The following is a 12,505-nucleotide window of genomic DNA, read 5'->3' as shown; positions in this document are numbered from 1 at the left end:
CTGAAAAGTTTATCCAGCTTCAAGTCTCAGGTTTGTTTTTGTTTTTGTTTTTTGTTTTTTGTTTTCCTTAAAAAGATAGGGGAAAAAATGTAGCTAGCCTGTGGATCACTTCTGTTTGTTTGTTTTAAATTTAATAGGTTTTTTAAAAAGGTCTACTCACCAAGTTGGTGTTGAGAAGTGCTGAAGAAACTGCTTTCATGGCCATTCCACTGAGAGGAGTAGAAAACAGAGCTGTTAATGACAGATTGGTGAAGTGGATCTTTTAATGTTTTTAAAACAAGTCTGAAGATACGAAGTTCAGTTGACTAAAAGGTGCCTTTTGTTATTAACACAGTTGTACAAGGAGTCCAACCCTAAAAATGAATGTTCATATATTTTGTCCTGCAAACAAAGTGCTCAAATAACCTGTAACGCTGCCAGCCTTGTTCTGCTGACAGAAGGTTTATGTGGCTATTTTGGTGTAAAAATGTTCCCTCTTCATGATGGCAACTAATTTCTTGCCTGGGAGCACGCACATCCCTTCAAAATTGATGTAATGAGGGTTTCTAAGTAGTTCTTGCTTGCCTGTATTGCTCACTGTACACTTGCTGAGCACAAGCTCACTGCTCTCCTCGCAGCGCCCGTTTCTGGCCCCATCCAAGGGGGCAGCAGCCTCTTCAGTGAAGCCTTTCCTTCCACTGCCAAGTCTGACAGGGACTGGGAATCAGAGCCTTGGAGTGTTTTAAGGTCTCCTTCAGCAAAGTAATGTGAAAGCACATTTTCTTTGTTCCTGTACTTAAGCTGTTCAAGATCAGTACAGCCCTTTCCCTTTGCCCCTTCTTTTGCAAGTGATGGTTTTTCCACTCTGGCTTGGCAAGCGTTACATAAAGCACCATGTGATTTGGTAATAGGACTGCTTGGTTCACTGAAGTCCTCCTTAATCTTGAGGCAAAGTCCATTTGAGCTACCAAATGAATATTCATCAGTCATCCTGCACAAAGCCAAGTGGTAATTAATTCTTTCTCTTCTGGTGACCACATGCTCCTGACATGGTAAAGAGAGAGGAAAAAAAATTGCAGGGAAGCAAACAAGAATGACTTGGCAATCCTGCTGGTTTGCAGGCTTCCAGAGGAAGGGGAGAATAACCCTCCTTCTAGCATTTTGGGCTTAGGTCTTCCTGAAAAACGGGAGGAAAAGAAATCATTTGCTGTCCCCGTGTTTGCAGCAAAGGAAGGTATTCTGTCCCCTGGACCTGTCAGTAAGGAATTATAATGGCAGTCCTCTTGCCTCAGGCTTTGCTCTTTGTGCTTTAAATATTGAATTGTTTTCCCCAACGACCTTTTTGCTGGAGAATATAAGCTATAAGCAATGCTTTCTTCTTTGGCTACTCAACAAATATTCCGTACTGATCATGAATTTGGGCTTTTGGGTGCAGAATTTTTTACTGAGTTAGCTATGAGGTGTTCTGTGCAGCTTCTTTCACTGTTGCATCAGGCTGAAATCGGTGTTAAAACCCTGGAAATTTCTGTTCAAGCAAGAATTTAAAGGACTTAAAAATGAGGAATTATGTGAACTAAGAAGCCTTTTTGGTGGAGCTATGTGTTTGTTAATAGTATTTGGCTGTAGCCACACATATATATGCACATGCATGCACAGCAATCAGGCTCTCTGCAGGACTGTTTGGATAACTGCAGCTGATGTTGGTTTGATTAATGCTTTTCAAATGGCAATGCCTTTGGACTTCTTGCCTTCCCTCTGGCACTGGTAACACGTGGGAAGACTTTTCATTCCAGCTCATCCTGTTGGGCATTTTCTGGATGTGTTTCAGTTCTGCCTTTCAGCTGCTCTATCATTCAGTACTCTTTGGACATGCAAGATGCTGAGACATAAAAAATAATATCCTAAATCTACAAGTCTGGCTTTTTCCATCCAGCACCTGGAGCTTTCTTTTTTACTAGGGTATGTACCCTTATAAAACTGGTTTTTATTCTTGACCTATGAAAGAACAGAGTAAGTTCCTTACATCTTGGTTGTATCTGCAATTCTTGCCCTCTGGAGACAGATTTCTGAATTTGACAGTAGACCGTGTTCCTTTTCTTTTAAGACTTTGAAATGTATAAATAATAACTACTATGTCTACTTCACTATTTTCCTCAAGGAGCAGGATGAAAAGATGCTTGTAGAATCACCAGGGAAAGCATATACTCTTCCTCAAAAAAGTACAGCTCAGTGAGACAGGAAGTATCCAGGCCTAAGGCGGCAGCAGCAGCAGGAACAAGCATGAATCTCTTTCTCTTCCCACCTTTCCATTCCTCTTCCTGCTGCCTGTCCCACCTCGTCCCACCCCCCCCAAGCCTGTAATCCACCCTGGAAATGTCCCTAATTTCTGACTTAACCTCTGTATTACTGAGTTTTTAATTTTGCTTTGTCAGTAAAGACACTATTCTGAAAATTTTTCTTACTGTAAGATGAGGCTGAACTGGTGTTTGGAGGGGTAAGGTGGACTATCCTCACTTAATTAGGACCAAACTTTTGCTTCAGATTTCTTATTGTGCGCATCCACTCTTGCTGCAAGGGGGATTTAAATTGGAATAGCATTCATTTACCTTTCTGAGATAAATGAACATGATAGAAAGTCTGAATGTAACCTGGAAGGCAAAGAGAAATACAAAATTTCTGCAGAAGTTTCCATCTTCTTGGTCACTGCCTATTTGCTTTTGTGCTGGAGAAAAACTATTTTGTTCTGCTCTGATGAGGCTTATGTGATGCTTATAGAACTTTTAATGGAAACACGAGGGTGGGTAACGCCTGGTCTTTATTAGGTCTTGTCACTTTGTGGCATTGACAGTCTCGTTATCTGTTATCACAAAAAGGAAATGGCTACTGCTATGTTTGGCACTGCAAAAATGCAGAATGCAGCCTTTTTCCTGTATAACTATTGAAAACTAGTATTAGGAGCTTTTGGAGGGATATATATCTACACCCTATTTGAACCCAAGATTACTTTAGTATGAGGAAAAAAAATTGTGTAAAATTAAATTATTTTAATATAGTGTAAAAGCCAGTAGAGTGTGTATGGGCTTATATTTAGCCTTTTAAAATTCCCTCCAAACAAGGAACAGATCCTACCAGGAAACCACACATAAGTACTAAGGACAGAATAAATCTCCATGAAATGGATACCTGGAAATAAGGCTGGTTAGGTTTGTAGGAGTAAAACTGGTTTTGGTGACAGCAGACCCTGATTTAACTGGAAGATGACACAAACTTTCTAGAAAATATGCTCTTGCATCTTAGCTTATTGCCTGTCTTGAAAATCGTCCTGATCGCCCTGACATGGCTATATCTGGGCCTAAAAACAGAAATGATCCTGAAATCCTGAAGGGGATCCAGAGCTGGAACAAGCAGGACGTGCCTTCCCAAGGAGTAAAGACCAGAGAAGGAAGAAGAAAAATCCTGTTATCCAGACATAGCTGAAGTTACATTAAGCTTCTTCCTTGGGCAGGTCACCCAGCAGAAGAATTTAAAGATCTATGTGACTGGGGGGAGCCAGCATAAGCCTGAATGGAACTTGTGTGTGGCAGTAAGTTCCACAGTGGCTGAGTCCATATAACCAGTGACAAGGTCCCAAGAAGTCAAGCAGTAAGCAATTTATCCTACTCTCTTGGGGTTTTTTTGTTTGTTTTATTTTGCCTTTGCAGGGGGGAGTTACACTGTTATCTCTTGGTTTTCACTTGTCTGTGCACATGAGAGATTCCCAACAGAATTCTTTAATGATTTCCTAAACTTATACCACATTTTCTCACTGACTCAGATTCTCTCATGTTAATGGTTGTATTTTAAGCTGCTGCTATGAGATTTAACTATCATACCTTCTTTAAAGCCCATTGTGTCCTTTTGAAGAAGGGAATGATAGAACATGATCCCTCTGTAATTACATTTAGTGACAGTAAGGTGTAAGGGAAAAGTAGCTTGTGGACACTTAAAAAGCATTTATATTAAGTAAGGAAGTGGAATTTGAAGGATATTGTCATTGTCTGAAATTCTCCTAGGGTTAACTTAGTGAGTGGCAATAATCTATTTTATCAGTTTAAGGGGTTTGATCACTCGACTACGTTAATCTGTTGATTCACTGTAAGACTGTGAAGTTATACATTCAATTAGCTTAGATAACAGTGGAGTGTTGATTTCTGAAGGTTTGCTTGCTTTTGTGTTATTCGATTGGCAGTATTAATTTTATTATATTGATTAAAAAAAAAAAGCATCTTTTCACTAATTGGTTCCTGGACCTTTTCTCTTTAGAGTTACAGAATACATATATCTTGAGGTACAAAATTTGCTAACTCTTTGTGTTCTCTTCAATTTTTCTTTGATTATCATGAATATATATGTGGGATGCTGATAGTCCAAAACAACAGTCTCAGGACATGGGTTTTATTTTGGGTATGTACTTTTCCCATGATGCTTTTTTTTTTTTTTGTGAAGCAAAGTAGGATAAAAATATCAGGATTTCAATAGCTAAATTTTATCACTTTTTTAATCTTTTGATTTAATATAAACACACACCAGAGCTAAAAACATCCTTTTTTTTCATGGGGAAGGTAGGTTCTTAAAGCAGGAAATGCATAGAATACAGGAGGACACTGGAGAACATACTGTGTGATCTTGTGATCTCTGTTTTTCCTAGTCCTGATTGCCTTGTAATGAAAATTTTTTAACTGTTGTATTGAATCTGATGGATTTACTAAAGCTGAGCCACCTGAGGAGATCTTGCTTGCCTTAAAACAAATGGGCACATGTTCAGATTTATTCAGAAAGCGGGACTTTGCTACTTGCTTTTATTTTGTCTTTTTTTTCCTTTTATATGGTTGAAATAGGGGATTTTTCTCCTCTTTCAAGCCCTATTTTCAGTAACACAGTGGGTGTGCCGGGGGTGCTCCACTGCACCCTCAGTGTTCTCCTGTGTCACTCATCTCCAATGCCTGCTGAGAAGGTACATGCAGCTCACAGTGGTGGCTTCAAGCCTCCCTAGCTCTTTCTCAAATGAAAAGGCTGTTCACTGCCCTGTTTCTGAGGAAGAAACCTCAGAGGCACGTCCAGTCTTGTTTGCTCATGAACATGTATCCATAGGCGTCACTGTGAAGGCTGGGCAACAAGGATTACACTCCACTGACAGGCCCAATGCTCAGTGGACTTCAAAGAACATGTTGCTTGCTCTGCAGGAGAAGTGATTGCTTTGGGATTGGCATGAGAAAGTGGAAGGAGAAGAGACAAAACCCTAATCTTGCTCTCTGAACTGTGTATACTTTGTGAGTGGCTGGTACACGTGTCTGAGCTCTCAAGCCAGTACCTTTCCCAGATGCGGTGTCTTCTTAAGGAAGTTTGGAAGCAGCTCTGGAAGCTGATGTCTTTTCTCACACAGAGTGTGTACATTGTCGGTAAATATATCTGGGACACTGAACCTTTTGCCAATAGTAAGGGTTTGAATTCCTTCAATGAGCTACAGAGACTGAACTGGCAGCATCAATTATTCCCCTATGCTCTGTGCGCCTCTGAAGCTCTTGAAAGAGCCACTGAACTCATGCTTGTTGTCTGCACTCTGAAGATGAAACCTCTTCTGAGTCTGAGAAGTGTCTGAAAATTACTGGGTCATCAGAAGAGGAAATGTTAGCTAAGCTAACACTGCCTTAGTCATCATGGCTGGGCTTTGCGAACAAAGATTTGGGGAGGGCTCTACCCACGTTTGACACAACCGCGCTGGTGGCTAAAAAGGCCAATACGAGACAGGCATGTCCGGTTGCAAAAGGCACAGCAGAAAGACTCCTTAGATGGTAAATTCTGCAAGGCACGATTCTTTCTGTGTTACCTTTTCTCCTCAAGAGTGACCGTGCGTGCGTTTTCAAAGGCATCACCAGCGTTATAGATGGTGTGTCTGCAGACCTCCTGATTGGAGGTCAGAGTAGACCAGTGATGTTGATCGATATGGCCAAGGCTGAGATGATGTTTCAGGGAGTCCTTATATCTCCTCTTTGGGGCTCCTCTCTTGCGGCAGCTGGTGGCAAGTTCACCATAGAGCAAGATCTTAGGGAGGCGGTGGTCCTTCATCCTGGAGATGTGCCCTGCCCATCGCAGCTGTGTTCTCAGCACCATGGCCTCAATACTTGTGGCTGCTGCTTGTTCTAGAACAGATGTATTGGTCACATAATCTGACCAGTGGATGTTTAGGATTGTACGGAGGCGGCGTTGATGGAAGCGCTCTAGGAGACGCAGGTGGTGGCGGTAGATGACCCATGATTCAGATCCATATAAGAGAGTAGACAACACTATGGCTTTGTAAACACTGATCTTGGTGCTTTTCTTCAAGTGTTTATTTCGCCAAACTCTTTTATGAAGCTTTCCGAAGGCACTATATGCCTTTGCTAATCTGTTGTCTATCTCCCCATCAATCTTACCGTCCGAGGAGATGAGGCTACCTAGGTAATTAAACTGCTGGACTGATTTGAGCTCTGATTCGCCAGTGGTGATATGGGGATGATGGAAGACTTCCTGAAGTGCAGGTTGATAGAGAACTTCTGTTCTCTTTAAACTGACTTCCAGCCCAAAGAGCTCAGCAGCATCTGCAAAGCAGGATGTTAAACGCTGCAGAGCTGCTCCTGTGTGGGCAGCAAGGGCGGCGTCATCAGCATAAAGCAGCTCCCGGACAAGATGCTTTAAGGTCTTGGTGTGGGCCTTCAGTCACCTTAGGTTGAATAGGCTTCCATCAGTACGATATCGAATGTAGATACCGTCCTGATCATCGAGGTCTGCTGTGGCCCTTTGGAGCATCCTGCTGGAAAAGACTGTGAATAGCGTAGGAGCGAGAACACAGCCTTGTTTCACACCATTCTTTATTAGGAAGGGCTCAGAAAGTGCATTGCCATATCTGACTTGGCCGTGCTGATCCTCATGGAGCGAGATGATCATTTTGAGGAACTTGGGGGGACAACCTAAACGTTCCAAAATCTGCCATAGACCTTTCCTGTTCGCAGTATTGAAAGCCTTGGTGAGGTCAACAAAGGTTACATAAAGACCTTTGTTCTGTTCCCTACACTTCTCTTGCAGTTGTCTGAGAACAAATACCATGTCTGTGGTACTCCTGTTGGCTCTGAAACCACATTGGCTTTCAGGTAGAATTACTGGGTCATCAGGAGAGGAAATGTTAGCTCAGCTAACACTGCCTTAGTAAAAGCCAGCAAAATCTCCTGGTCCTGGGTAGCTGACCCATAACTGAAAGTTTCACACCAGAAAGTGTGTGGGGACTCTTTTAGAACACCAATGAAGAGATGAAAGATAAGAATGCATGAAGAATAGATATTGTAGTTAAAATAACACAGAAACCAACCATACATTCAACTTCCTGCAAGTGCAGCCTACGCAGGAATTCCTATGAAGTAGAGAAAAGTGCAGATAAATGCTTGGTTGTCATTTTCAATCCCCCCACTTTGCTGTCCTTCCCTGCCAACAAGAAGATCAGATCATACCCAAAAGAACTGATTGAGCTCACACAAGTACACAGGACACAAGCACTGGGCAATGTGGAACAAGCAGAAGTCCTTCCCTGGCTAAATTGAGAAGGGGGGAAAAACATCAATCCCCAAGAAAACAAAGTTCAAATTTTTTTTTTTTGATTTTTAGCTATTTTTTGAATCTCAGAATCTCTCAAGGCACCTACCCTTTTGGAAAATGGAGGCCCAGCAAACCCCTCTTGATTTTCTCCTTCCCAGCAGCGTGCCATTTTCCACTTGCTGTCCTGGCACTTAGAGGTGTTACTGGGAAAAAAAGGAAAATCTGTATTTTGAAGGAAAGAATGAAGCTCTCCTGCCTCTAATGTTGGTCTGAAAGAGGAAGATATTGTGGTAAGCACTGTTTTTTTTTTCCTTTCAGATTTTCTCTATTTTTTTCCTAAGACAGTTTTCTGGGAGTCAGGCTCTTGGCCTGTGCTAGCCAAATAATTTGATACAGGTGCCCTCTTGAGGAGGAGAAACAATTACAAAGGAATTTTACTAGCTTTTAGGAATTTGTTGGCAGCTGTTCAATTCACTGTAGGCTGCAGCAGTAACTAACTGTGTGATTGTGTCCAAGCCCTAAACTTCAGCTGTGTTAGCTGGTGCCCTCTGAGCCTCAATTAGCCTGTTGCTGCAACTTGAGTTTACTCATAGCGTGTGGATGTAGGTGTTCTGGCTTGTGACATCTGTTGTCTTGTTGTTTTTTTGCTTGGTTTCTTTATTTTTTGTGGTTTTTCTTTTAAAGACCTCTGTGCTTTCCTGTCGGTGTCCTGTTTAAGTGCAGTGGGTTACTTTGCCATTTGTGAGATCACTTCAGGGGAAGGTCTGTGCATGTTTTACTGCTCTGTAAGTGCTAGGGCAGCTTTTGCAGCACTAGGTTGAGTGATAGTGGCTCTTCTCAGTTCCATGACAAGAACTCACAGGTAATGGCCTCTGGTTTTTTTTCTCCTCTCTTTCCATTTTTAGTGCAGAAGATGACTCTGATCCCAGAGTTCCTCACTAGGGTGGGAGGCAGTCCTGTCCTCATGTTCCAAATGGCAGCTCTGGCAATGCTGGTATCAGGTAAGGAGCAGCCTTGGCAAGGCAGAGCACACTGTTGGCATTTTTTCAGTCCAGTTTTAGGAGTTACTTGGTCTGGCCAAGAGATGCTGCCTGGATTATGGAAAATAAAGAACATCTGTTGCGATGAGCTTTCACTGAGCCAGGCTCTGCAGGATGAATTTCAGTCTTTTGTTTTCTCTATGGTGATTTTTGACTAGGGAGCTGGGAGGTGAAACCTGACCCCAACAAAAAGCAGTATTTTGAGCCAATCAGTATTTTTAGGTTTTCTTTCCATGGAACAGTTCAATATTTGAAGAACGCACAAACCTTCAAGTTGAAGAGGTAAAAACAACAGCCCACCCAAATATCCCTCTCCTCTGATGCTTTCACTTTCTCTTTTTTGAAGAGAGGATGCGCTTCTTGTCTTCCATTTTTATAAAATTAGTGAAGATTATAGAGAATATTCTGTTTCATAATGCCTTTTCTGCAAGATCCATGATAAGAAACAGATTTTTCTTCCTTTCTTGCAAGGAAATTAATATTGTTTTCATTGTGGTACCTGTTATCCTGGCTGCTCTATGCACACCTGAAGCATAAGATAGCCCCTGCTTTCACAGTGCAGAAACAAGTGGACAAATATGGGGATGGAAGAGGAGTTGGCCTGGCACGAAAGTCAGTTCAGCTAATGTCTGCTCTCTCCTACCACAGAACACAGCATGCTGGAAATCATTTATGCACCTACCACGGAGTACCTGGAGGAAGGCAAGACCCTGAATTTGAACTGCCTCATCAGGCACCAGCAGAATGAATCGTCACAAATTGAGGCTCACTGGTATAAAAGAGCAGATAAGCAAAATGAGACTGGGTTTGGGGAGGAGGTGGAAAGCTTGCACCTTTCACAAAACTCGGACCCCAGGGCGAAAGTCACGTCCTCACTGCTGCTGCAAATTCAGAAAGTCAACCAGTCAGACAGCGGCCGCTACCAGTGCAGGGCCAAAATAAAGAACACTGTCCTCACTGCTGTGGGCCACTTCATCAGGGTGAATGTAACAGGTAGGAGCTTGTCTACAGGGGGAGCTGGGAGATGACATAGTTGTGTCTCAAGCAAAATTTCTGCATAAGAAGCTCTGTTCGTGGAGATGTATCCTCTCCTCCCAGGGCGTGAAACTAGAATTGATCACTGCCATGCTGTGACACGTGGAATAAGCTTCATGCTCCTCTGTCTCTTCATCTGTGCATGCTAAATGCAAGACTGACACGTGAAAAGTGCTGGGGATTTGTATTAGATTGGCTGTGGGTCTCTCTGAGCTAATGGAAATAGTTTCCCTGTGGGATTTCTACTCTGGGCACCGTTACCAGAGCTGAAAGGAACTGGGTGGAAAAAGCAGCGTGGGAAAATGTGTGTTAGTCTCGGGTTAGGTGCAGGTCTGCCCCTGTTCACCTGGCATCTGTTCTGGGTTTATAGCCATAGCTGCATTCACAGGCAGCAAAGACATTCTCTCTAAAATGGAGATCTATGCGTTTCCTTAAATGGAGAATTTTGTGTATGTAAACAGCCTGGCCTTACTGCCTCCTGAATTCACTGCAGCATACACAGACCTCAGGGAGGATTGGTGCTTAGGGGGAATGGGACTTGAAATACAGCAGCCACCACTGTGAATTACTTTGTTCTTATTGAGGCGACTTTTATTCTCTTGCTTCGTTGCTTAGAATAGAAAAAATACTGTGCAGAAAGACTGAGAAGGCTGAAACACACAGTGGCAGTGCCCCTGTGCAATCATTTCTATGTGAGTCTTAACTGATCACATGGTGTGGCACCCTCCACTTGTGCCAAGTGACTTCAGCTCCACGCCTCCAGAAGAAGGGAATATCTATTTGGCCTCATTAGCCAAGGTGGTGAGCTCCTAGAGCTTTGTGGGTTGCTTCTGATCTGGGCTAGGCTGGGAAACCAGTTCATATTCCCTCCAAGCTGTTCCCCAGCTTTGTTAAAATGTAGGGATTACAGTAATTTTTTGCCTTCTTTTTCTCTGAAATATTTTGACTTAAAAATGAAATAAAAATTATGCCTTCAGCCCCCTTTTTGGTGGTAATTTTTATGTGAGGAAAGATGCAGTTCTGCAGATCTTTATTTGCATGTTGGTCATCATTATACCAGGTGTGAACATTGTCAATTCCACAGAGAGGACAGAGGTTGACCTGGAAGAGAACAAAGCTCTAAGGGTGGATTCTGGGCTGGAGAAAATGTGGGCTGTGGTTACAATATCCTGGATAATTGTGTGTGTCAAAGGTAAGAATATATGCATCTATATTTTTTCTGAGAATAGGTTTTATGATTGATTTTATGCAATTACAAGTAACTTGGATGGGTTTCTGGCATGGGCCTCATATCTAATGACACCCCTTTCCCCTTGTAATAATCCCATAGAGGTTAACAGGGTCAAACTCCCCAGGCAGGAAGGTGAAGTGATCCCAACTAACTTGCCCTGGTATTGGTTTTGAGGGATTCTGCAGAAGGTGCAGCTGAGCTGGATTCCAGCCAACATCCACAGAAGTTGCCTGGCTCACTGTCCTGTTCTTAGCTGTGCCAAAACAGAGAGCACTGAATGAGCCCAGGAACATTGTTTCATGGACTTCAGGTGCCTCCTGTATGGCCCTAGGGGAATGTGGAGTTGTGTGCTAATTTGACATAAGGTGTCTCGCAAATTAAATACCGAGCCTCTGAGCAGTCAGTTGATTTAGATGTGTGAAAATCTTCCTCCTTGGCCAGATGATGCCTCAGTATAAACTCTGAGATATGATCTTCCATTACTAATTTTTTGAACAAGCTTGTGCTTTATTAATTTGGATTGGTCAATTAATTTAATTTGGTTTTGCTCCTGAACACCAGTAATTTTTTTTTTCCTCCTTTATGTGTGTGTCTTTTTTTTTTTCCCCACCCAAGGACTCATACTCTGAAGACCCTGTGAAGTCTGAGCTGCTTTGCTTAAACAAGCTAATGTTCCTGAGATGCTTCGTTTCATTGCACGTGATTTGTCTGGGGTTCACGTGGTGTTTCATGGACACTTCAGAGTTCTGGGGGATTTATTTCTGGACTTCCTTGTACTGGTTCATTGGGATTATTAATTTTACCTGTTAACCCCATCTACCTCCTAGGGAAAGAAGAATAATTTCTACATGACTTCTCTAGTCCTAGTATTGAAATTTTCTGACATCAGTGTCAGTTCTTCCAGGTTTTGCCTTCATTGAGGCAACAGATTTCTCAGCATTGTGCTCTTTGAAATGAAGAGATGGTTTCTTTCCAGCTGTAATTTCTGGGACCTGCCTCCCATTCAGAGAGGTTTTTCCTTTCTTCTACAGCTCTCTATGCAAAGAAGGATATCCTGTGTTCCTTTTTCCTCTTAAACATGTCCTCACATCTTTCTAGTCCATTTTCTGTGCTCTTCAGTTTGCTCTGAGAAAGATGCAAATATTCTCACTGGTGTGAGCTTAAGGCAGGGGAGAAGGAATGAAGTCAGTGTCAAACTCACTGTTCTGAAAACAGAAACCAAAATCAGTTGTGATGTTTTACCCTAACTCTGAGATGTTTTGAAAGGTTATTTTGTCTACAGCCTTTTAACAGTGCTGTGTCCCTCTCCTCTTTTCCAAGTATTTATATAAATTTGCCTTTTGTCAAAGGACTTCTCTCCCAGGACTTAAAATTTGGCACCAAATGACAAAGGGAAGATTGTGACATCTGTATCTGTTTCAGTGGTGACTAAAGCTTGTCTGATGAGCACTTCTGATCTCTGCCATGTTTTTCATACTTGGACATGTTTGTAACATTTTTGAATGCCAAAGCAGACACACATCTTTTAAATAAATAAATCAAGTGAAGATTTATCTCCTCATCACTTTGCCAGATATCTGCTCAGTCCTGAAGGGCTGCGATGGCTGCTGCTGCA

The 12,505-nt window shown here is 42.3% G+C and overlaps 1 protein-coding gene across 1 annotated transcript; it reads left to right on the top strand.

The window, feature by feature from the left end:
• The first annotated feature begins 3,526 nt into the window (after positions 1-3,526).
• On the top strand, positions 3,527-12,150 carry CD160 (CD160 molecule). The gene is made up of 6 exons (XM_027719163.2): positions 3,527-3,621; positions 7,654-7,874; positions 8,490-8,585; positions 9,273-9,617; positions 10,720-10,851; positions 11,506-12,150. Exons 3-6 carry the CDS (start codon positions 8,498-8,500, stop codon positions 11,517-11,519), a joined length of 579 nt encoding a protein of 192 aa, XP_027574964.1. The 5' UTR covers positions 3,527-3,621; positions 7,654-7,874; positions 8,490-8,497; the 3' UTR covers positions 11,520-12,150.
• Positions 12,151-12,505: the final 355 nt, after the last annotated feature.

Source organism: Pipra filicauda, unplaced genomic scaffold (assembly GCF_003945595.2).
Source record: "Pipra filicauda isolate LSUMZ 115617 unplaced genomic scaffold, ASM394559v2 scaffold306_size1276767_pilon, whole genome shotgun sequence".
Classification (NCBI taxonomy): domain Eukaryota; kingdom Metazoa; phylum Chordata; class Aves; order Passeriformes; family Pipridae; genus Pipra; species Pipra filicauda.
This window is presented reverse-complemented; position numbering and strand designations above follow the sequence as displayed.

What these genes read in the sequence shown, in the direction of transcription:
- CD160 (XM_027719163.2), top strand. Translation starts at nt 8,498, where the DNA reads ATGACTCTGATCCCAGAGTTCCTCACTAGGGTGGGAGGCAGTCCTGTC. An exon ending in TCTGGCAATGCTGGTATCAG is followed by an intron (nt 8,586 to 9,272) that starts GTAAGGAGCAGC and finishes CTCCTACCACAG; the next exon opens with AACACAGCATGCTGGAAATC. An exon ending in CATCAGGGTGAATGTAACAG is followed by an intron (nt 9,618 to 10,719) that starts GTAGGAGCTTGT and finishes TCATTATACCAG; the next exon opens with GTGTGAACATTGTCAATTCC.